Here is a 26,617-nt window from a genome sequence, read left to right as displayed (position 1 = left end):
CAGAGCTTTCTTACCCACACATTTTTAAAGAGGACTCAAAGTGCACATGGTTGGTATCAGATTTAGCCTGTGGACAGTCCACAAACTGCCCACTGAAAGTTAGCAGCTGTACCTTCCAGCTATCCCCTAAGGAAGATGCATATGCTCATTGGGAGTTATACAGAGGTGCCTGGCGTGACTGCCAATGGAAGAGGTGAGGGGAAAGGAGTCTGGCGTGGATGAATGGGTTCACTGTGCTGCTGGACTGGACTGCTGACTGGCACTTTGCTGCATACCTGTTTAATAGGAGAAGGGACTCCCTAGAAAGAAGCTTGAGTGACACACAGGAGCACAGCTTATATATTACAGGTAAAGAACTGAAGGGGAAGAGACTCTAGTAGTCTTCATGCAATTTTTTCCCCTTCCTTCTGCTGTCCACCTTGAGCCCCAGTTGACTCATCTTCTCTGCACCCATATTTCTGCGGAAAAAAAAGAGCACCTGGCAGGCCTTCCTCTGAGGTGTTCAGCAAAGCTTAGGACATCTTGGATGAGATGAATAACTGATATTCCCCAGGGTGAACTTGGTGCCCTTTGTAAGGTGGCTCCTGGTAGTTCTTTTCTCCAGAGGGGTGAGATTTGGAGGCTGAGGGAAGGGGAAGGGGCTCCCTTGGGCAGCAGGGATCACTTCCAGCTGCTGGTGGTATGGAAAGAGGGTAGCAGAGTTGCCCAAACCTCACTAAGGTAATAGCAATGTTTAAAACAGCATGTCTTGCTGTGCATGGATGGCATACTGCAGGTCCTATGTGCCCCTGGCACACGCTCAAGGGAACAGACTGCTGCTGAGGGATCTGGGCTACAAAAAAATGTAACTAATAATTTTAAGAGCCCACTTTTCAATTCTGCAATCTAATACAAACAGAAAGTACTACTGTCAGCTACAGAGGCTCATTTCAGTCCCCGTCAACAACCTAACGTGTCCTACTACCTCTTCTAGCACTTTTCACAGATGGGAAACATGATAGAATAGGAACAAATCATGACGTGACATGTCATTTTCCCTTATATGACTTGAGTACTTCTAAATGCAGTGTTCACACCAGAACTTTTAAAATATAACTTATACTCTCTTCCTCTGCACTCACTTTGGTGGCTGTTCACCTGGAATAGCAGTGCCTCAAAGAATGGACCTCCATGGGAGCTTGCTCCACACCCACAAAGTGCTTTAATCTCATTGTGGGTTTCTGAGGCTTTTCTCATAGGCATAAATAACAATACTGCTTTCCCTTCTGTGACAAAAAGCTGCAAGAGGAATTCAATGAAACATTTGAAGAGCTCATTCACTGTGAGGTGCTGAGCCTTTAATAAATGTCTTTGAAGCAAACATGAACATCAGGGTTTTCGAAACATAAAAGAACTACAGCACAATTTGAAAGGGACTAATTCTTCTGCTGTAATAAACATAACATACGCATACTTCACCTAGCTGCATCTTATTTACCTCCATTACTAGTACTTCAAGTGTATACAACATTATCATCTCAGTGCTTTCAGCTCCAAAATAGACTCATTAGCATCTCTAGTTATCAAAAAATATAATCCTGTGTCCAGGATGTCCTGTCATCACTTATTAAATAGAGCAGTCTTCAATATTCAAACTAACAGAGGAGTTCATATTTAGAAATATGGTCAATATTGATTTTGCATAACTACAAAGCTACGAAATAAAGAGAACTGAATGTGTCAGGTGAAGATCTAAACCAGAATCACAGACTTTTACTATATGAAGCAGATACTTTCTGTGTTAATTCTTCATAGTTTTAGGATTTTAAGCTTGATCTAGTAAAACCAATCACAAACAAGAGAGAGAGAGAGTACGCAGCTTTTGAAACTGAGGGCACTGGTGCCACCACCTTACCCCCAAAAGTGAATCTTGACAAGTTACCAATAGCATTTTTGCAAATGACAGCTTTATGCACATGTATTCTTTCCTATTAACTGAGGCCCAACATTGGAATATTTTGTGTAATTATTTACTGTTAAAGTCTGTGTCCTCTTCCATCACTCTACACCTATCAAATAAGCTACTCCCTGCTGCCTGATCCTTTAACTGATGCTGTTTCTGAAATTATTCTCAATCTGTCAACCTCTTGAACTATGTCTTAGGTAATTTTTTAATGCCTGATCCCACTTGAACCACTCCTTGAGAACATAGGAACTCACAGGATTTCAGCCTTTTTCACCCGAAATAAAAAATGCAACCCACTCAAGTTAATGTTCTCCTTACTAAGATCCCCCGATCCTTTCTTCTCAACAGACTTTTACAAGAGGCCTGGGGAAATACACTTCTCTACAATCACCTTGCACGAAATAATTAACCTAATTTCTCCCAGAATTTGGAAAAGCTGAAAGCTACAAAGGCAATAGGAGCTTCAGAATACCAGATAAGAGTGAATTTGAACTCTTACCAGATTTTGATGTCGATGTAGAAACGGTTGCACTGACAGTACTGGTTGAAATGCCATCTTCTGAAATAAACACAGAAAGAATCATATTACTTCAGCCACCTTCCAGATCTATTTAGCACTACACAGGCATATGAGGCAGAGAGCAGCAAAGACCTTCCTGGAAAATCAAGTTCAGAAGCCTATTAGCAGAAGCAACCAAATGATACAACTCTGCCAGCAACCTTTTCAAGCTGTATCCTAAATCTTTTAGCCTTGCCCTCACTGCTGTAATAGGGACCGTCTGCTACAGCCACCCTACCCCCTCCCTCTCAGACTGCAGGTTGTTTTCCAACAGGTATTAGTGTCTTTAAGACTAGTTTGGGAAAAAAAAAAAATGGAGCAATTAAAGGTTTTTTTGCTAGCTCCTCCTCTCCTTGAGTAAAACCACAGTTGCTCTGGGTCTTCAGGGTGGAGGATTAATTAAAATAACTGGCTGCAGGAGTAAGCACCCATTCTCCTGCCTTGGAGGAACAAAATTGTCCTAGCTCCCTGGCTAGTACAAGCACTTCAGGAGGAGTTTTCAGCACCACCCTGGTCACTATATATGTGGGGAAGAGAATTCACAGACCATGGCTCAGGAAGCACCAAGTTGAGTAATGACTGACTTTCCCCACTGCCCTCAAGGCGGTGCTTCAGCTTTTGGGAGTTTACTGCAGTAAATGATGCCAGTCTTAAAAAGTCCTAGGTCAAGTTAGTAGGTGAAAGTCTCCAATATTACAAAACAAACAAACTGGCCAAAAAAAACAACCCCACAAAACCAAAAGCAAAATAATTTCTGTACCTTCTGGCTGTGCTGAAAAGTAGTAACAGCAAAACTCAACTAGAGTTTTGGCTTCAAACAAGATTTTCAGTCTTATTTCTCGGGTGTTCCTATTTTCCTACTAAAAGAAGTTAAGGGGGTGATGAAGAGGGTGAAAAAAACTACATTGAGTCAGAAACAGTGGCATTTCACAACCATTTTACACCACTGTGAAACAAGGATGGGTACATCTGGGGAGGAAGACATCAGCTCTGCGACTCAATGGGAGAGCAAAATCGCACAGAATAATCCCCCAGTGCTTTCAGGTTTGGAGCATGACAACCTGTCACGCTGCATTAGCATGCTGTAATATAGACATTGCAAAACTGAGTCAGGACAGCATGTCACTATTCTTGTGTGACTCCATTCATGGTAATATCTGCTGGCATTCTCTCTCTTTTTTTGGCTACAGGGCAGAACAGTCAGCTTTGTTCCCTTTGCTCAGCATGCTGCGCTCCGATTAACATTTCACGAGCACCACCCGAGGCCTGCTGGAGTCACAGATCTAACCTGGGGAAAAAAAATAATAATTCTAATACAATTGCAGGAGCTCTGCAGGCGCATATTAAGGCCTAGTCACATGAGCCCTTACAACTCCTCTTCAAGCAGTGTGAGGTGTTATCGGCCCTCTTGGCACCTGCACATTTCTAATGGGCCTCAGCTGGGTTGTTGCCCCTTCCCAGTGGGCCCCATTCTCTTGGGCATCTCTTCTAGGTACGCTGCTGCCTTCGCAATGCCTCGTCACAGCACGTGCTGGCCCAGTTTGATATGGGCACATCCCATATCAAATTAAATCAGTTCCCTATGGGCCTGCTGCTGCCCCAGCCCTAGTCCCCAGGACACATGAATATAGCCAGGCTGTGCACAGCCCTTTGCCCAGTGAATTTAGAATACTGTTTTTCCTGCCGTTCAGCTACCCAGTGAGAACAATGCTTCATAATCCACACTTGAAATACTGTGAAAACAAATTTCATCCAAATAGGCTGAAAATCAATCTTGTTTCCCTAACCAACGAGCGTTTTTCGATCTTTTCATTCTCATTATGAGCTGCTGACAAAGCTCCTGTAAATCCTCACGCCACAAGGCCACAGCACTAAAACAGAATGTTTTTTCAACGGTGCCTACATTTCATATGGTTTGTTATAACATCTCTCAGTAATGACCATGTTTGTAACACCGGCTAAATGCACTAGCTGGCCAGTTAGCTCATTCCCTAACTCTTCCTTTAACTTAATGTTGTGGAAAGCCCACTGTAATACTTAGATCATTCATCCTTTAAAGGTGTTCCATTTAATAACCATGTTGATAGGCTAAGGTTTCCTCTAAACTAACAAAATTGAGAATTTAAGTCACAGTTTTGTTATGATTCACAATTTACTGATTTTATCACAGGCTAGAGATGAACTAAGGTAAATTTGATTAGCAGAGTAGAATAAAGTGGAGTTTTATGAATTAATTGTTTTCTTAAAATGGTGGATAATTATGTATACTTTAAAAACAAGTTGAAAGCAACATGCAAAAATGCTTAAAACTAGCCAGGATTTCGGGGGAATTGGTTGATTAAAAGAAGCGATAGAACTGGTGGCTTATTATGCTCTTATTTGCAATGTTAAGTTGTGACTAAGGAGAATCCTATGGGGGATAAAAGCAAGAGATCAAAAATGAGAAAAGAACTTTGGCACATTAGAGACTGTTGCTAGACAAAGAGAGAGACAGAAAGATTAATTTTTCTGCTCATGTCTGGTTGGTTGCAGCCTCAGATGACGGACAACTAATTAAGTTACAATTGCATGTTTTTCGGCAAATTTAAATGCAGCGACCCCTTTGATATGAGAGCACCTTGATGTACTCTGATGTGGGAGTAGCCAAAAGCTACTTGGCAACTGCTCCCACACAGAAACCTCTCCCACTTGCTGTGCTCCCTAGCAATAAACTCAGCCAAAAGAGCATAGGTGACCTGTGATGTGGCACCCTCCTGTCTGGAGAACACACACAAAGCTAAAAGGTGCTCAGATGTGACACTGGGCTGAATAAAGGGATGATGGTGGTGATGGTAAAAAGAAAAAAAACACGTCTAAAAGTAGACAACAAGGTGAGAAGAAATCACAACTGGGAGAAAGGTAACAGGACAGGAAGAAGATGACAAGGGAAGGGCAGGAAGGCCCAGAGATGGCAAGACAATAAGGGTGGCAGGGAAAAATAAGAAGGAATTAAGAGCTTGAAAAACATTTGACAACAACCACAAGGTCAAAATGAAAAAGGAAAAACTGTTTGGTTTGGTTTTCTTTTCCTTTCAGGTTCACAGAATTTCCCTTTATTGTCCTTTCTGGCTTGGACTTAAATTGTACATTTGTTCTAAAATTAAACCAACAGTGAAATCACTTGTATCTGGTCTTCAGACATGATTTTGAAATGAACAAACTGAAACACTGAACTTACTTTCTTTTTTAAAATTCAGAAGGAGTCCCTGAATTCAGCCAGGGATGACCAATGGCCACAGCTGTCCTCAGACTGCAGCTTTTGATGTAGGCTTCAGTCTCCAAGGTCTTAGCTTGAAGCTCTTGTTATTTCTTCCCTCTCTCTCACTCATTATTTTTACCATTATACTGGGAAGACTAAGATAAGCGGGTTTTGACCTTGTGTTAATTAGGTGCCTGTCATTGCTATAATCACGACAGAAAAAAAAGCAGAAATGACTGCATGATATTACATCAGTAGTTCTGTTTACACACTACAGGATACTACAGAGCAGAAACCACTAAGTTTAAAACACTACATGAAACAGCTCATACAAAAGTGAATGCCAAGAAGTCAAAACAAAAACATATTTAAAGATAATTAGATCGTTCAAAATATATATTGATTATATTTATTACATGAATTACTGAATTTAAATGGAGTCTGTTTTGGCATCAATATCTGATTTTGAAAAGAAATTATTTTTCTGGAAAAGTCACTATGACTACAGAAATAGCTAGTGAAATGGCCTGTGTGACATTTTTTCACTTGACCTTGCACTAAGTAGACAGAAGCATATGTTCATATTAAAATCCCTCCATTCAGATCAGCACTGGTGAGGCCACAGCTGAAGTACTTGGCCCAACTTCTGAAGGGTGTTTAGAAGGCTGTAGACGCCTGGAACAGAGCTTAATGGAGAACCATAAAAATCATCAGGTGTCTAGAAAAAAATGACCTCTCAAGAAGGATTGCAAAAATGGCATTTGTTTAGCCCAGAGAAGGAAAGATTAATAGAAGGCATGATAGCAGCACTCAAGTAGGTGATGAGCTGCAACAAAGACAAAGGAATAAACTTCTCATTACATCCACCAAGGAAGAAACTAGAGGTAACGGACAACAGAAATTTGAATTAGAAACTTTGCAGATTTTTCAGTGCCTGTGTCAAGCTGATGGCGTAACAGCCAGAAGCTAGTGTTTTAATCATTTTCTTGATGAAGATGTAAAATATTCCCACTTAAAAATCAGACCAATACCCAAAAGGCTGTAGCTGGGAGCAATTACCAAAGAGGTGTCCTGAGGAAACCTGTACACGTTAATTCGTTGATTAAGCAGAATGTACAGGTGGTGGTATTATATTATGTTTGTTTATGTGACCCTGGGCCTTTGCACTTATACACAAGTCTCAGAGAAGTCAAAGTTGCTTTCTAGCTTTCTGTCTTTCCACACCATCAGGAATAAACAGTGATCTTTTTCCAGGAAGCAAATGATAATTCTGCCAGCCCCATGACCATGATAGAGCCTGCCGTAACAGCTGCACCAACAGTATCCATGGGAAGACTGTACACTTCATCTGACATTTTGTCCTTTTGGGAGAAAGTTATAGCTGTCCTTGTGAGAAAAGCTGGTACTGATACTTTTAGAGTTCCCAATAAATAGCTGCTGCCAGAAAATGTACACAACCTGTTTACTCTTACCTTGGAGCTCTGTTGTCTATTATGTTTTCTCTTTCATTTTCATTTATTGCTGCTTCATCTCTTCATTCTCTTATCTGATCTTTCCCCAGGCCTAGTGTAGTTCTTGCACTTCTCTTATTTCTGTTTATATTCCTCACACATCTTTCTTTTCTGGTTCATGACGTTCTAACCTAAACCTTGAGATAAATTTCTTTCTTCTTTGGTAATGCATTTTTGTGTAAAGGGTCCCTCACCCTCCAAAGAAAAAAAAATATGGTTTGCATAGATGAGCAGTTCATCTCCCATCAACCTGTCATTGCACAAACACCGCTCCCATGTGCGGAGAGCAAAAACAAGTTTTGGACTCTGTCCAAACACTCCAAACAGAACTCAAGTGTACCTGAATGCACTAATTCAGGGATCAAACTTAAGGTTTAGTTCCTGATGTAGCAATAGACCTTCTTACATGGGTCTTCTACCTGGTGAGGTTTAGCATTTAAGTACTTTTGGGCTTTCCTCCTTAGTAATGCTCTGCGGAAGCCCAGGTTGCACTTCCAGCTGAGGGGCAGAAGGCAGAGTGCTACAGGCAGTGTTTGGGAAACCCAGGCCCAATTTCCTGCACAGCTTCAGGATAATATTCTGCCAAGACACATATAAAGCAACTTTAAAGTAGCTGCCACCAATGCTTATGGTTGGTTTGGACCAATATGGTCCTGGGCCAGTTCTCCAATGATCTACCCAACTTCCTGCATGTCCGTGTCTGTGGCATCCACGCTGCAGTGCTGTGGTACCGTAAACAGTGTGTGAGCTTGCCGGTTTACATCTCTCTTGGATATATCATCACAAATGAGAGAAATGGATACGACTGCAGAGCAGAGATTACTCCATCCTCCCTGGCATGTCTATGTAGAACAATACAGTTTAATTAGTTGAGATAAAGCTTCTGGAACTTGATCTGCCTCATTCAGATCGGCTTGGGTATTTCTGTGTATGTTTTGCCATGTAGACACTCCCTGTGTCCCATTTTCCAATCGATGAAAGAGGAATAACAGTATGTTCTTATTTTCTAGAGGACTATATACTGCAACGCAGAAAGGCACCACACTCTAGCATTAATGGAGTTACACAAGAAAAAGAGAAATGGGCATGTCAAGATCTCAACTGCACCTGCAGTTTTTATTATTTGGATCTTCCAGAATAATAATACGGATACAAGCTGCAATGTTTGCATTTGCAACCGATTTCAGCTTTCTCAATATTTTGCTTTGTCTGGAGCATGTGTTCAGTCCAGAATCAACCCTCTGAAAATACTGCAATGTCAGACAGAGCAAGGAATTTTAACAGTATTGTTCAAAACCATGAATTCCTTTCTTCATTCAACATTCAAGAATTAAAAAAAAATAAATTAAAAACCTGCAGATATTGTGTTCTAAAAGAATTAATTTGGTTAAAGTAATAGTCTTTCTAGTACATTTAATCCTTAAGGACTCAAACTTTAAATCTTTCCTCTATAGTCATATCAGCTAGATTTTAAGTGGGAATCAAGGTTCTGATGTAATCCAGCGAATGGCTGGAGCTGATAACACTGTGTAGTAAAGGATGTTAAACTGAACAAAGGCATTTGCAAACTTCATGAATTTGAAGCAAACTAAAAGAAAAATACACAACCTTCATGTCTTCATATTTCTTCAGTATGCTAAAGCAATACACAAGGCAGGTCGTGCCTCATGCATACACTCAGATGTGTTTGTAATAGTATCTGCACACAACTGTTCACACTGTGATAGCGTAAGGAAAGCTGCGTCCCTAATAACAGTCCCGTGCTGGATCACAGCCACTGCAATACCATCACGCGTCAGAATGGCGAAGTGTTTTTCCAGCCTGGGCTTACAATGCTTTTGCACTCCCACAAACTCTCTTAACGCAGCCTTCTGCAATATAATCCATTTTCCTCCTCAGGATTTTCTCTGTTGTGAATATCTTACAACAGTGACTGGAAGGACTACGTGGACCCTGAACAAAGTTAGAGCGGTCATGTTTAAGGTGAACCCCTGTGAGATGTAGCCAGATACTACAGGCAATGCTAAAAAACATAAGGCAGGGAGAGAGACCCCATTCTTTGCTGCCTGATGCCAACCAGCTGGAAGCCTGTGATTCCTGCTGCCTAGGGAGGTGGGAAACCACCTCCCGTTTGCCAAGCTGTTACCTTCCTTTCAGTCACGCCTCTCTTCAGCAGCAAACTGAAAACATACTATACAAATCCTACATGTTGAGTTCTTACATTTAAGTTCAACTTTCTACTTCTCCACTGTAGCTCCTGGTCCTGGTTTGCAGGCCGGTGTCACAAGACAGAGACGACCTGCTACAAAAGAGTGGGAAGAAACATGGGCAGGAGCATGGGGCAAGACACCAAGGCAGGAAGGAGAAGTTCCTGGGCCAGAACGGCATAGCAACCTCCCCGCAGAAAGCAAAAGCACCTGAAAACAGGAGAGAAGAGGAAGACGTTAGGGAAGGGATAGCATGAATGCAAAGCCCTGTAGCTGGAAAAGGACACAGTGACAGGGCTGCTCCTGCATCACCTGGGAAAGAACAGTAGCAACTGGGGAAATGTGGGACTTGGGCTCTGCCGCAGGAATGCAAACCGGGTGGGCTGGAGGCAGCCGGCAGCAAGAGCTGAGGAGAGGAAGGAAAGGGAGGGAGCTGCCACAATTTCTCCAGCAGGGAACAGCAAGAAGGCAGGAAACGCAGCTTTGGTGCCAGCACTGCCCCAGTGGTCCTCCTGCTTGCCCAGGCGTGTGGCTAGCATGACCCAACACCAAGCACTGGCAGACAGCTGCTGGGAATTACTAATTCCCCAAGCAAAAGCCACTGGTTCCACAAAGCTGGCTCAAAGCACCCAGCAAACAGCTTCTGCACAAGGAGCCACCACATAGAGAAATACTGAAAAAGCAGCTGCCAAGGACCGGCCTCAGCTAACATGGCTGTAGGTTGTTGAGGGCTCCCCCTCAACGAAAAAAGCATTGAGAAGGGTTGGACGAGTGCCGCCGTGTTTTATTGAGTATCAGAAATAACCCAAGCACAACATGCTTTGCCTCCCTGCAGATGTGGGCATAGAAATCTGGGCACTTACCAGCCAGTTTCGTGGTTTCTTTTATTGACTCAGAAGAAATGCAAACTCCCTATCAAGGGCTTTTAATCACAAGCTTTCTCTGTGCACTTTCTGCTCCTATGTGCAGCTTGGTGGATATCTTTATTACTGTGTACTACAGAGGGATGAGCACATTGTTTGCACTCCATAAAATAATAAATGTGCTCAGCATGCTCATCAGCACTCCAGCCTGCCTTCGACAAAGGTTCCAAGCTCTGTGCTTCTCTTTATTTAAACCTGTTAAACCTACTTAATAGGTTTTAATTAAACCCTTTAAAGCTATTTAAACCACCAGATTATCACCCTTTGATGGTGATATATTTGTCTGTCCACGTGTAAGATAAAAGGTAGGAGTTACTAAGGGTTATTTTATAGTATGAAAACCAAACCGCCATCCCCCTCTGTTAGTCATGCTAAATCAATTTGAAAATGTCTTTAATGGGTGCAGTTTCATATAGAAAGAGCTTTTTACATATTGTACATTGCTGAGTAGAACAAGAAAAAGAAATAAAGGACAGCCCCTTCCCCTGCAACAGGAAAGAACAGGAGCGTTGGTCTAAGTCACCCCAAACCAGAAAGCGGAGAGGAAACTACATCCTTCTCCGGGTAATGCTTACAATGCTTTTTCCTTACCATGCTATTTGCAAGCCTATTTTTGCTTCCCAGGAAAGACTGTGTTTGGGTAGGGCAGATATGAAACAGCCAGGGGGGAAGCTGAGCCCAGGTCAATTGGTAGCTCTTCTTTGCAACGTGCTGGAGCAGTTAGTAAAATCATAGTTCTCCTGCTCTGTGTGTGTGATCCAAATGCATCTGCAGCGACACGACTAATTGTATAACTCAGGAAAGGGTCACTGCAGTGTCTGCTATGATGTATTTATTTTTAGCACATCCTGGATCAGCCTAGACACCGGTTTCAGCCACACCCACCCATGCCGCTCTGTTCCTGACAAAGCTCTGAAAGCCTCTGGAGCATCAAAAACCTGTTCCCATCAGAAAACTTCTGTGGAAACACTGTAAACTGCTTCTGTAATTAATGAAATTCCATGCTCAGTTGAGTCCTTCTTCATCTTTCCCACATTGCTTAGAACAAAGGTTAAATGGTACAGAATATCACAAAGCCCCTTTTGGGCTCTCCCTTTGGAAGCCCAAAGTGAAGTACAGTCTCATTGGAATTATGTTATATGCAAGGATGATGGATATACTTCAAAAATATCTGATTCCTTTAACTAGCACATATAGCTGATGAAGACCTCCTTGTCTGTGAGTATCTTGCAAAGCTGACTGAATACTCATGTTATTTTGAATTTCCACCAATCTGATACAACTGCTAAGCTCAGATGTGAAGCTGAAATGATTTTCTCACATGCTTTATGTTCCAAAGTAGGAATTAAAAAATACAGGGTTGTTACTAGGAGAGCACTTGAAGCAGAGGGTCAGCACTGAGAACCTATACTATCAAAGAGTACCCACGCTGATAACCAACTTCCTAGTGGAGTAGATAGTGGACCATACTCAGGATGCTCAGGCTTGCCCAAACTCTGGGTCCCAGTCAGTGCACTGGGAAGTCATGGTGATCTGGAAGCTGATCATCTCATGTTGGTGAACAGCTATAGACAACGCTTGTATTTTTATTGGCAATTAGCATAATTTTATTCCCCATGACAATTACAAGTATTGTGAATGAGTTGTTCCATTCCTACACAAACCCTTCTGCTCTTCTCCCTTGGCCATTTCTTCTATAAATGGCCAATCTTCATTTTCCAGTTTTTGCCAGTTCTTGGAAATTCAAGGTGAGTGCAATTAGGGAGGAAGCAGACAGTGCATTACAAGAAAGTGTCACTAAGCCAGTAAGATAAATTGTGCACTAGTTCACCTAAATGCAACAGTATTGAGACACACTAGCCACGTGACACCATTAGCACAGGGAATGGCTTGCAAAAGGAAATAATGGATTCATCTGAAGCCATTTGAACTAGACAGGATAAAATGTGCAGAGAACCAAAAAACAGTCCTGCACCGGGAGATATTTTGCCTCTAATACCTGTGCTGCATCCTTCCCTTGCTCTCATCGGCACGTCTCAGGGATTGGGTTATTTGGCATAGATCTTTTATAAATTCTCTCTCTTGTTACGCGTTAGAAACTACTCATTGAGCTGTTGCAAGTGAAGCCCAACAGTTTGGTAAATACATTTGCTGCTTTCTGAACCACAGCAAATATATTAATACACTACACTTGTAAGGAAAAAGCCTTCCTAAATATAACATAAATCTGCTCTACTGCAATAGCCTTTCTGGGCAGCCAGCTTTTGGTGCTGGCTATAATTTCCAAGACCTGTATGTTTTGTGGCAAAGCAGAGTTAAATTCCATAGGATGTCCAGAAAGCTCCATAATTCAAAGAATTCAGTAGTTTTCAGAAAGAGATTTTAACAGTCCTGTGCAGAAATGAGTAACTACAATTGAATTGTATGCTGGCCCCAAACATTTCTTTTGACATGCCACAGACTTTGGCCTTTACGATCATCTGTAGGAGTCAAGGGGAAACGAGGTTTGGGCAACTTGGTAGGAGTTTCAGAGAGTCTGTAATTCCTGGGAAGAAAAAAAAAAAGCCCAAATTTTCACTATTGGCGACTTTGAATGGCACTGGAAGCATTAACCATGTATCATGTCCAAAGTCACCCCTCTATACTGGACGTGATATGGGGAATTTGGAGGTGAAAGCATTTGAATTTCTCATTTCTTGCCAGAGCAATCCTCAACTCTTTCACCATTTCACCTGACAATGTTTGGTGATATTTTTGCTTCCATAGCCTTTGAATGAGTTCACAAACACTGATATTTACATCATCTATATTGCTGTGATATATAACCCGTGCTGAGACAAGGAGGGATAATTCATCTGTCAAAGAAAGATGATTTCAGACTGTCCTCACACTGGGATAGATAGCACCACACGCATTAACATTTAGAAGGTTATCAACACCCTATTTCAAATAAAAGCCTAGACTCAATGTTGAGCGTGCAAAGTGGGAAAACTAGTAAAAACTGAAGGAATATATAGGGCCCTAATCACTTCAAATAATTATCATACAATGAAAACATGCCTCAACAAATAAGTAAGGTATTTTATAGAGGAAAATAATATGAATCCTTGTCCAGGAAGGTGGGTAAATCTTCTGGCACTGTTTTCCTCAGGCTAACTAAAATCTAAAGCTTTTGCCATTCTGAACAGTTGTTGCCCAAATAGCCAAAACTGTCAGGCCCAAATATGATATTAATCTCCTGCTAAAGATTATGAAAGAAGAAATCTGCAGGAAGCATAAACATCTCATTAATATAATCAGAGATTTAATTGATTTAACCCTAAAGTTTTGATTACACTGACACTCCTCAAACCAAGTACCACACTGAGAAACCATGACACTAAGACAAACCGAATGTGCTTTTCAGAACAATTACATATCTTGTGTAGAAATCTTCAGACAGCAAGGCTGGTGTAGTGTTCCCATCCCAGCAAAATGTATAATTTCAGTAGAATGATAAGACAAGGCAGAAAGGTTACTGCAGATAAATATGAGGCAAAACTGTGTGCCACTTGCTCTGAGGTTTCAGCAACCCAGGATGCGTTGCTATCTACAACATGCAGCTAACACCCAAGAGCACGTTAGTACCATTGGAAAAAAGGGATTAAAAACTGTTGTAAAAACACGCTATTCATAAATCAGCTAGGATTTTCACCTGTACCAAAGTCAAGCAAGGATCCGCTTTTCACATACAAGCAGTGAGAAAATCCTTGCCCTGATAATACTTTGAAACATAACTTTTGGAGCATCAGCTAGTTAGTCTGGCCTGAAAGGGGCCATTGTCTAGCCTGGCTGCTGAGAAAAAAATCCCACAACCATAGAATGACAAAATGGTTAGAATTGGAAGGGACCTTAAAGATCATCTAGTTCCAACCCCCCTGCCAGGGACACCGGGTTGCTCAAAGCCCCATCCAACCTGGCGTTGAACACTTCCAGGGATGGGGCATCCACAACTTCCCTGGGCAACCTGTTCCAGTGCCTCACCACCCTCAGAGTAAAATGATGTGGAATTAGTTTGGGCCCCTCCAGACCAGCCTGTAGTACCTGTGCGGGTAGCATCAGAGGGCTTCCTACTCCTTTTCTATCTCTCCTGCAAGAGGACAATAGCCGAGCAGATCACACCTGCTGAATTTTGTCCCCTTAGAGCCATTATATCAACAAATGATCATCGGGGCACAGCTTTCTCACATGGGGAGGTAGGTTCAGTAAGCACAGCGTAGAGATAGCATCATATTAAATTGTGTCAAACCACTTTTCTGGCTGATACAGAGTGCCGCTGTTAGGGCATCCAAGGACCCATTTTCACAAGATGAGTGTCAAGGTATCACTACCTGATAGCTCAGGTGCTGGGACAATAACAGTGGCTTGCATGGCAGGACATGATACGACAACTCAGGGTTTCAATTCTTCTGTTTAAGTCTGGGACACCTATTTTTAGAGTGCTAGCTGAAACCAAAAGTAAATGTTTGTCTTCTAGGCGAGCCAGGTCTTTAATTATTGACTTGTATTTGGAAATAACAGCTGCTACACACACAAATCCAACATTGCCTGTTTACAGAATTGCAAAAGAAAACCATGAAAGGGTCTTCCTTGAGTTGTCTCAGCAAACAATACAAACAAAAAACACCCTACCCCCCCTTCATGAAAAACACAAGTAATAAGGATGTCTTTCCCATGGGATTTTACTGTGGGGCCTTACTTATCTTTAGACTGTGACATTAGCCTGGCTACCGAATGGTACAGGTTAAAAACGCTCCCTTCCCTAGGTTAAGAGTTTCTTAAAGATTATTTTTAATTCTTATTTTTGCAAGTTTTTCACATAGGACTCAGATGTATAAACAATTGTAGACCAAATTCAAGGTCCTTTCCTATTTAGAAAAAAAAAACAAAACACAAAACCAAACCAAAACATAAGCCTTAGCAGATGTTTTTTCCTAATTTATAAAGGAGTAAAGATTAATAAGAACTCTGTGTTTTAATCCAGATAAAAGAGACAGCTAAATAAAAGAGAAAACATTCTGGTAAATTTTCAGAAGAGACAACCATTTGTTGGGCATGTTATATGGCATTATGTATTCTCAGGTTTGGAGCCGAATGCTGCAGACAACTTGCCCTTCAAATTCAGTTTCTATTTATTTTGGCTGCAAATCATAATCTCCTTATCAAGCAGGTATCAAGCCATCTGCTTCTATCCCCAGTAAATGCAGCAAACTTGCATTTGGGTTTCAGACTTGAACAATCAATCTTTTTCTGTCCAGTAATAAATACACCTTTAAAATCCACTAGGCAAACCTGGCCCAATATGAGAAAGCTCTAATGAATGAAAGGAATGTGAGGGGGGGGGGGAGAATGAATGAAAAAATCTGTACAGAAACAAAAATATAAAGGCTGCAGTAAGCTTCAGCACTGCAATTTGATTTTTGAGAAAGCTAGTCTTGCAAACTGCTAGGAATGGTGGAAACACCCAAAACACATTTTTTCTCCCAACAGGCAAACTCTCAAGACATTCAAAGTTTGGGTTCAAGCAAGCTAAAGGTGTGAAAAAGCAGCTGGTTGTCTAAAGCCTATTCACATTTCTCAAATTTTCAGAGATGAGACAACAATCTGACTGTGACAATCTGTGCCTTGCTGGTCTCTCCCAGAGCACAGCCATGAATAACCCCGAACGTGGGGAGACCATCATCAAAAGCTTTAACTGCTCAAAACGGTTTAGTTAGTAATTAATTTCAAAACCGAATTTTTTAAAAGACTTGAAGGCTTGTGAGCTGAGAGCAGAGAAGATGGAAAGGGAAAAGGCTATCCATCTCCTTTAGTTAACAGTGACAAGACCAGAGTTCAGGCGGCTGCAAATGTATGTAATCACTACAGGAGCCCGGTCTTAGTGGAACTTTTCTCAAGCTATCAGCCTGGGAGCTGGGATTAATCTACTGTATGGGGTAGGGTTGGGATGATGTCCCAGGCTCCAAAGCATCCCCTTAACGGGGAAGGGGGTTGGGAAGCACATAACTTAGGGCTCATCAACAGTGTGATGGAACAGCTCCAAACCGCTCCAGTGGACTTTGGGCCAGGCTCTCCATGCCAAGATTTGCTTCTACCTTCCCAAAATGAAAAGCACCCTTGGTTTTTTGTAGCGCTATCAATTTTGACAAGAGCACTCTTGTAGAAAGGTACTGCTAGCTGTCAACAGGGGTCACTAATCAGACATTAATAAACCCACCCACTGTACCACTACAACAGGAGACAGTAAGTTCCAGCTCCTACATTTGAGTGCATAACCTGACAGCATCCAGACTGATGCTAAGAGGAGCACAATCCCACTCTTTTCTGCTATCATTTCTGTAACAAAGAAACCTGGGTGCCTGAGTGAGAAGGAAGCTGTGGTGTGCTACAGGCGCTTTGTGGAGGACATCTGCTATGCCATGTAGCCGTAGCCATGTTGTATTACAAGGCCAAGGCACAGGAAGATGTAACCTTTAAGCACTTACATTATAAGCGCATGCCAATTCCTCTCCCCTCATATTTTAGAAGAACAAACTTCACCTTTACACATTTTAAAAGTAATTACACCATAATGCAGACTCAAGAGCATTTATATTTGATTACTATCTTTTGGCAATGTATATTCTTTGACCCATTCCAGTGCTGTCTGTTGTTTAGAGCTGGAAATACTATGCACCAACCCAGAAAGCATTTCTAATTGAGATACCTTTTGGAGCAGGTAAGAATAAAGGGCAATATGACAGGAGGACCAAACACCTTGAGACGAGCATGAAGGAACTCCTGCTTTAAACATGTTATTTAGCTCTCAAAGGTTTGAGAAACGCCTCAAGAGGAGGGACAAGTTGTCAGGAGGCTATTGGCCTCCACATCTGTACATAACTGAGCCTCTAGTAATTTGCTGACTGAGGGTAGATCCCACCAAAACATTAGGGACTTCTGAAGTTGCAAGATCCTGAGATGAATTAGAAAATTACCAAGAAAGCATGGCCAGCATACAGGCAGAAGGCAAGGCATGAAATTTGGAAGCCCCGCAGGAGACTTGGTACCTTCTTTACTAACCACAAGGGAAACATCCTTGTCCACTTCTGCATGATTTACAAAAGATACAAAGACAAGCAGCTTGTGTGTATTATGTGAAGAGGCTGCAAGCCCACACATTACTTGCCTCGGTAAGCTTTGAAGACAAACTACCCCAAAACCTGGGGGAGGGAGTATTAAAATGCTGGGGTGTGATTTGACCTTCTCTAAATTTTACTGAGCATAATTTTAAAATACTAAAAGTGTTTCTAAGCAACTGGAGAAATGTCTTGCTGCTGTCTCCAATGCTCAAAAAAGGGAGACTGAGCATGAGGGAGACTGGTGTCAGCCTCCTTACCAGCCATTCCTCTCTTCAGATTATAAGATCCTCCTGTTACAGCCTAGATGTCCAGGACACTTTAGCCATCATAAACAGTGGTTCTTAATTTTCTAATGTGAATTTACCAACAGAATTTCACTACCTTGTCTGCCTTGAAATAAAGCATTTAAAAAAAAATACTTCTACAGAACCAAAATTGTTCGGAGTAAATGCATCCTATATGAAATTTGCTTATTCACTGTCATCAGTTCTGCCCCGTTCATATCATGCAGAGGAGGCAAAATCCTTTTTAAAGAAAGGACTGTATAAAATTGACAGAATTCCTCCCACCTTTGCATGTTGCTTTCTGATAAGCTTTATGGACTGTTGTGTTAAATATGCTCCTTTTGATCCAACTCCACTTTGCTTTTCAGAAGTTGTGAAATTAAAGGTTTAACAATGACAGGAAGGCTATTTTTACTAGGAGTAGCAGACAGAGAATAAATAGTACCTCAACGCAAATTTTGGGGGCTTGTACTTACTTAACATAGTTTTAAAAGCAGCCCTTTCTGTGGCACAGTCTTATTTTTAATCTCCTTTATTGATTTTTTTTTTCCTAACAGCAGTGAGCCCAACAATAGTATAAGATACACCACAAAAGATATTTCTAGATTTGAACACATAATCTGAGCAAAAGTTGATTAACTTTTTTTAGATCTGTTAATCTAGTATTATCAATTTTTTAACTTCTGATTCATAAAATCCCTTACAGGCAATCTATAGGCATTTGTGGAAGCTTTGGTTATGAGTATTCACACCAGAGGGCCAGCAAATGAAAGTACAGATAAAAATCAGATTTGACTTCAAATGTATCTTTTGACAAAGGTGATGATAGACTCTGGCCCTTGTTACAGTTTCCCTCACCCTTTCAGGTTTTACTAATTAATTCCACTGTAAAAGCATGATCTTTTAAGCTAAAGAATAACAAAAACAGCAGTTCAGTGACCATATGAACATCACAAAGTTTGATTAAATCTGTGCATTTCAGAATCACTTTTAAAAGATATTGCACTCAGTAACTAATATTGCCCCTAGGCTTGCATCCCTCATTATTTGACACCCGATAAATTCTGTAAGCGCCTATACGTTTTGGGGGCAAGACTAAGATAATTTCTGAGATAAGCTTGGCCAAACTTATTGCTGGCACAGTGCCAAGGAAATCCATCAGGATAGATTTGATTTGCAAGAACAGTATTTGCAAAATCTGACAGACATTTCAATTCCCCCTTAAAGCCATCTCTACAAAAGATGCTTTATTTCGAAGAAGAAAAACAGAACAGAAAACCTTTGTAAATATACCTCTTGCTTTTAACTCCTCTCAGATTGAGGAGCTTCATGACACCTAGAAAGAGAGCTGTCACAAAAATACAATGGCAGGAAAGTTTTTCACAGAACACATATAACTCAACTACCAGTTAGTACCTTCTTCTCCTCCAACACACAGTCTTTCAATCACAGCACTAAAAAAAAGCACCCAGCTACTGACAGCTAAGCTTTTGCTCACAAAACACCCCACAAATGTGACAAGTCTATCCAAAAAAGCCAAAGAACTTACCTCCCACAGTGCAAACACAGAGTACAGCTAGGAAAAAGAACACAATCCCCAGGAGCTTCATGCTTGGTGGTGGTGGTGCTGTCAGCTCTCCCTTGCACAGCTGGGCAGGGAGTACTCTCTCACTCTGAGGCAGGCCTTAATTACTCCATGGAAAAAGGTGTGTAGAGACTGTGCCTAGTCACTGCCCATTCCTGCTTATTTTGGGGACTTTGATAAAGAACAGGAGGAAATACAACATACTCCCTCTGGGAGTTCAGTACGGAGGAGATTTATTGTTTCAGTCCTTACAGGAACTCCTTTTCTTTGGCAGTGAACTGTGTTTTTGTTAATACGTTATTTTGTTCTTCTTCGGCCACAAGGTCAGGAAGGTTTTTGAACAGAGGCAAATCTTTCTTTAGAATATGCTATACATCACCAACTTCCATACTGTAGCTGGGGATACTTTTAAAGGGAACATTTATGAGCAGCAAGGGAGCCCAGGTAGTGGGGGATAACGCAGCCAGAAACAGAGGAACAAAACAAGCAACAGGAGCCCTCACCTGGCTCTTCTTTGTGTTGTGTACAGTGGCTTTGGTAAAAATCACAGCTGCTTCACATTAAAGGCAGAGAGAGTGCCTCCCTGAGAGAGCTGCCATTCTGCAACCCAGAGGATGTGAGGGGCCACCAGCACAGGGCGAGGAAGTGGCTCCAGCAAGGTGCCCCAGCAGGGAGCAGCTCTGGGCTTCACAGAGTTAGACCTGGAGAGTGTGGTGGTGTTTTTTTTTTGTTTTGTTTTGTTTTTTTTCTTTAAATGAAAACTGGGCTTTTTTTCCTTAATTTGAAAAGTTGCAACTAGCCTTGACTGTGCCTGCTCAATTAGTAACGGAAAGGGGTTTTTATTCTTCTGTATAGGTACTTGCTGTGCCATAGGATGGGAATATAGTCCCCAGAGCAAGCCTCTTACCTGGGCAGTCTAATAAGCCACCACAGAATCGCTTTCTTCTCCTCAGGACCTGCTGGGCTGGGAAACTTTGGTATCCCTCCTTCCCACAGCCATTTCTGACTTCTATGGAAGAAACCTGAGCAGAGCTCTAGAGTTAAAGGCTATCAAAACACGATTTCGTCATACTCTTGTGCTCTGTGCTTTAACAATTCAAGGCAGCTGATGGCAATTGATCACAAAACTTCAACCACTACGAGAATGCAGTGCAGTATGTTTGCTCATCTCCCTCTCTGTCAACTCTCAGGAAAATTTGGTAGAAAAATTGACCTCACAAACAGCCTGACTCATTAAATAGTCGAGCCTACTTATTGCAGTAGTTAAGATATTTTTTTCCCTCATGACTGTTTCTCTCCATAAGGGCAAGTTTTGGAACAGCTTCGCATGCAGGAACTCCCAGGAGCTAAGCCACAGTGCTTCCAACAACAGTATTGTTTTATTCATGGGATGAGGAAAACGGTAGTAGCTCAGCACCGTGTGTGGAATAACTTTTGTGTAGTTAAAGAAATTACATTTCTACATCTTAAGGCTATGACACATCCTCTGCCTATTGCAGGTGACAAAAGCTGGTGCTCAACAGAAATCTGATAGTAGACAATGACTTTCTGGCACATAATTTGGAGAAACTTAGGTATTTGCATCCATGGGAGATGCAAGCGTTGAGTTCTCTTTAGCGAGATTGTTTTCACCGTCATTGGAAAGGATGACACAGTAATATAAACTTAAGTCAGAGTAGGGGTCGGCCACACAATGACACTTTTGTCAAGTTGATCAGAGCATATGGCAGGGAGTTAGTGCCAGTGCTGTTTTCATGCTAGTTTTGTGCTGACATAGGACCTAAAGTTAGAATGGGCTAGAAAAGCAGTAACTACCACAGCAGAAAGCCTTCAAGCAAAAAGATAAATCCAAACACGGAGAGCGAATTCATCCCAGGTTAGTGCTGTTTCTGATGTGGTAAGAGGGAGTCTAACCTTTTATTTACTGCATTGCCAAACCACCACATGAAATGTTAATTCTGAAGAAGGATGTAGAAAGGAATATTATTTTATTGACCTCTGCAAAATCTAAGAGGCCTGAGGACAGGATACTTTCTGTGTATTTTGAGACCCAGAGAAACTATCTGAATGCCTACAAAAGTACTGATTCGGTTCAGTGCTGTTCATCTGAGTAGCAGCACCCCAAGGAGTCCTCAGTGCACTGCTGCTGATGATGATGATGATCGTGGTGGTTACCTACAACTCACTGAAGTCAGAAAGGGCACAAAGTGTTGCAGCCCTGCAGTAGCTACCTGTAGCACAGGTACAATTGTTGAAAGTGCTCTCCAGGCTCATGCAAGGGGTTAGGAGGGAAAGAAAGAGAAAAGGCCAAGTATCTTTGCCTTACACCATGTCATGCAACTCGAGTTGTACCTCAGAGAGTCCTAAGGCAACTTACTGCCTCCCTGAAGCATTGAGAGAACTGTGTCCCTCTAAGATACTCGCTCATGTCAACGTCAAAGGCATCTAACTTTTGCTAGATCAAACTTGGTATGGATAGCAGCAGCACGCACAGTAAGTAATAACAGGAATAGAAGGGGAGCAGTTTCGATAAGTCACTGAAAGAAAAACTCTGGCCAAAGCTGAGTTGTAGCTTCTGGCCTGCAATGTCTGAGCTGTAGAAGAGAGATTCACAACCCTTGTCAACGGAAACATTTTTTTTTCCTTTAAAAAGAAATCATTTAAGATTTTAGAAACTTCCAGTGATCTTTGTAGCAAAAGATTATTCCTGTATGTGTTCATTGAACAGAAATCTTCTGTTTTTCTCCCTACCGGCAAATAAGTTTTTCCTTTATTGAGTAAATGTTTTTCTTTCTTTCCTCAAACCAAGAAACTTTGCTTCAGTGTGAACTTGTGCTTTGTTTTATAAAGAGAAATTTGGTCACTGGTACTGCTGCCAACTGTGGTATTACTGCCAGCGCTGGAATATCTGGAGTTTCAGTCTGAGCCACAGAACAAGTGACTGTGTGACAGTCTCACTTTCCACATTTTTTCAAGTAAGCTTTAAGGCCTCCTAGTTGCAGAAGAAAACTTGAAACATGACCAAAGAGCACTCTAGAGAATGAAAGGACTCTCTGTTTTAAAATACCGTTATTTTGTAGTCCAATAATGGTTGGGGTAGCCTGAATTATATATTTATTTTTGCCACTGTGGTATTTCATTATTAAAGGGAAACCATTTACTGCCACAGTGGATTTGCAGTTACAGATTTATTGGTCTCGGGCTGTATTTATATATTCTTTCTTAGTTCACAGCGCTTGGAGCAAAACATTGCCTTTTTATGCACAGTTCTCCTATGAGGTTGAAATAATCCCCTTCAGATTTTGAGAATGTAAAAATTTTACGTATCGTTCAATATTCTTGAAGCACCACTGCATAAAGCAGGAAATAATACGGACAGCCATGCTGCCTTGCTGTGGGCTACTGGCAATTTCCAATGTGGGTGCAAAAAGTAAATTTGTCAAAGTCTTTACAAAAGCAAAAATAAAAAGGTACAAAAGATATGCAGTCTTTGATGATTTACTAAAATGAAGAAGCAAACATACTGACTACATTTGCCAGCCTTTCCCATTGATGCATGCTATCCCTTGCACCGATGGTTATTTTAACACTTATAGCAGAATGATAAAAAAGAGCAAGATAATCTCAGTCCTGTTGTTTTGCTACATCTGTATTTCAGCAAATATGTTTAAAGTGGTATTTTATCAGAAATTGCCCATGACTTACCTGTACATTGGTACATACCTGTACTCCCATAAGCACGGTAAATTTACATTGAATAATTCAGTTGTAACAGTATGGAAATACATTGTTTAGTTATGCTTTCTGTTCTTTTAAAAATTGTTTTTAAAAGTACTCATTTTAGACTATTACATATATTAACATTTTACCACAAAGTAGAACTCCGAAGAACTTGAATATAGCAGCACGAAACCAAGATATTTTGATGGTCATGTATAGAAGTTACTCTGAAAATTCATGCTAAGGCACATTTTAAAATGTAGATATTTTGTTCTGATTTTTTTTTACAGAAGGATTGAAACGTCTCAGGGAATAGAAATGTCAGTGCCCAAATTCCTCTGCTCATAATGATATTAAAAATATGAAAGATCAGGCTCGCAAATGTATTTAAGTTCTTAAAAAAACAAGATAGCCACCTTTTCTTTGTAGCACAGAAATGCTTAAATGTCATTGATTTGATTCAGAGCCAGCAGCTAATGTGAAAAATTCCACTAAATCTCTAAGTGCCTAGATGCCTTTATGTAGGCACTAAAGACCAAAATGCATGTAGTCTGTATTCAGTACTCTTTTTATGAAAGCTATTTTCAAGGCCAGATCTAATAGAATTACTGCAACTCTAGCTATCGGGCTTGAGTCTTGTTTATTTGCAATACCAACAGACTCTGTAAGGCTATCCGTTACTGCAGAGCATGTTTTCCTACTCTTTCATACCTGGAACTCTATTATATACCACAGGGAGTGAAACTATGTTTGAAGGAACTGGTTCAATGTTTATTCCCTTGCAATTGACATAAGTCTGGACCATTGTAGAAATGTAGTTGCCACTCTGCTAGAGTGCCACATTTCAAAGGATATTGTATGTTTGAGGTATTCAGTAGCTACATGTCACTGCCAAAAGAGTGCAGCAAATTTACGCTCCCAAGCTACCTCTTGGTCTTGGTATCGAAAAAGACAGTGTCATTTTTGTGCTCCGTCCTTATTTCCTAATCCAATAGACAATGTATTTTAATGGAAGGACACCAATGTACCCTATACCCGATGACCTGGTTCATTGGCTTCAGGAGTTACTTAGGTCTAGATTACGTACTTGAAAAGCTGTGTACTTGGTTGTTGTTTTTGTTGAAACAACTGTGGTTGTCTCTTGTCTTTGTGAGCTCCTCACCTGGAGTTGCAATGTGCAAACCTACAGCCAAGGTCCTTCTAAGGACACTATTCTAGGTCCATTCTTTCTCTACCGGTGAGTTACTGATGTATATATATTTCGACCTCGCTGGTCAGAGAGAAGCTTAAGCATAACTACAGTGGCAGAGAGAAGAAAGCTATGGAGGGAAAGGTACTGCTGCCTCAAATCATATTTCATGCTTATGTACAGGGAGTCAGGAGAGCTGGAAGAGAAAGACCATAAACAGTCATTGTAGGGATTTAAAAAAACATGGGCTTGCAAACTTACAGCAAGGAACTTCATGTCATGTAAAGACTCACACAGTATGTGTTTATAGGCTTTGCATCCTGTCCTGAGCTCATGAAATGGGAATCAGTGAGTCAGTCTCAGTTTCTCATGTTATTTGAAATGCACAGAATGATTATATGGTTGGCTGTCTCAGAGGAAACAAAACGGAAGTGTTTGAACCATGCCTTAATTTTCCAAAAGGCTGAATAAATCCAGCCACTATCTATCCAGACATATCTCTCATCTTTGTTGTGGTAAACTGCAAGGAACTCATTCTTCTTGGGCCTGGTTAAAAAGTAGGCAGCAGCATGAGACTACAGTGGATCTCACTTCTGAAAAGCGAGATGTATTTTCTGTTCCAACCATACTTGTCAGTTTTCCTGGGCAAGATGTCGTTGGACATTAAGCTCCTGCCAAGCTGAGGTTCTGTGGCTTCTCTTTTCCATTTGGTTTCCTCCGCACAAGCAGTGGAAAAACGTATCAGGTTTCTAGTCAGTCCCATGAGGGGATACTCTGAGCGTTGGTCTGTCTAAGCTATAGTTTTTAACAGTGTCAGCTTTCTTTTCAGACTACTAGTGCCAGAAAAGAACATCTTAGAACATTATAAAATATCTGATTATAAAGAGCCTATTGTACCTAAATACAACACAATATTATAGCTTTCTCAGCAGCCAACACTATGGCTATGCTAGTATCCCAGCTTCTATTATAAACCTATGTTTTCAGGAGTCACTGAAAAATACATGTCCGGATTCCTCATTGCCCAGTTCTGTTTCTGTTTGTTGATGTTGTGAGATTTGAGGGGCTTGGGATATTTCTTAGAGGACCTTGGAAACTTCTGAGCTGCAGGACGTGGGGCTGGAAAAAGGGAGAGTTACAGGAGATTTGGCAGCTGTGCAGAATTTAATGTTGGGCAGATAGAGAGTATGCAGGAACTGCTGGGGCAGCACAGTCATTTCCTGCATCTCTTACTCCATCACAGAAGTGAGGTAAAGAGACAATTCATAACGAACAACTTTTTCTGGAATTTATAACAAGAAGCCAGAATTCACATATCATGAATCTGAGATGAAGTTATGCTCCAAGGCAATGTTTAGGAGACATTTAGTTGCACAGAGCTCCTCTTGAACTTACGACAGCTCATCTCTGCTTGGCATTTATCCTCGTGCCTTTTTTTTGTTTTGTTTTGTTTTTTTTTTTTTTTTTTACAGCTATCTACTGTCTCCTCAAATCCAACTTCCAGCATTGATAGGCTTGAACTCTTTGTGGCTTAACCTCCTTATCCAGAATTGCTATTACTGCCGCTGCTCGGTGTCTGGCTTCCCAAGCCTTCATTCCTTTGGTGTGTTTCAGACTTCCTGTTGTCGCTATCAGAATGAGTCCTGCTGGCAAGCACTTTTTGACACATGCAAAATACAATGCATGTCCGGCCTGATAAGGGAACAACATCGTCAAGAAAAGTGGGTAAAATCTCTGTGCCAAAATATACCCCCCGCATTTCAGCCTCTCAGCAGACTCTGTATCTGCCCCTTCACAGATATCATAAACATTTTCCTGTTCTCTGCATTTCTACTCTCCAATTTATTCAGTGATACAGAATGGACTAAATGCTTTCCACAGCATGTAATAGTTAGGCAGTAAGTAGCCACCTGAAAATAAAAGCATCTTGGGCACCTGCTAAACGCAGATATTTCAAATGATCCACAGATTGCTGGAAAAAGTACAAAAATTTTCACACATACCTGCTTTTGGTAATTTATTATATTGCTGGACAGTTTGTCATCAGGAATGCATCAATTTACATTCATTTCTGCTTACACTCATTTAAATTTTTGTTCCAGACAGCTGAGATAATAAAACTTTTTTAAGGGGAAAAAACACCAAACAACAGACAAAAATGGACTGCTAGCATTCTGTGCTGCCACATACTGTACTTAGGACCGTTCAGTAGTAATGGAAAATGCTTGTAGTATCAAAAAGCTGTTAATAAACTACTACATCTTATGCCAATCACCTTTTTTAATTAACTTTATAGTAT

General features: G+C 41.1%; 1 protein-coding gene across 1 annotated transcript in view; it reads right to left on the bottom strand.

The window, feature by feature from the left end:
* EMCN (endomucin) overlaps positions 1-19,434 on the bottom strand; it is a gene marked incomplete at its 5' end in the record, with an annotated part of 57,399 nt that extends 37,965 nt beyond the window's left edge. The window contains 2 exons of the mRNA XM_082483056.1: positions 2,445-2,504; positions 19,374-19,434. Of these exons, the coding sequence (XP_082339182.1) occupies positions 2,445-2,504; positions 19,374-19,434 (121 nt within the window). The remainder of the gene's footprint in view (positions 1-2,444; positions 2,505-19,373) is intronic.
* Between the last annotated feature and the right edge of the window lie 7,183 nt (positions 19,435-26,617).

The sequence above is a fragment of the Vanellus vanellus genome (genome assembly GCF_965231255.1).
Source record: "Vanellus vanellus genome assembly, chromosome: 4".
NCBI classification, from domain to species: Eukaryota; Metazoa; Chordata; class Aves; order Charadriiformes; family Charadriidae; genus Vanellus; species Vanellus vanellus.
Note: the sequence above shows the minus strand (reverse complement) of the source record. Positions and strands in the feature narration are given on the sequence as shown.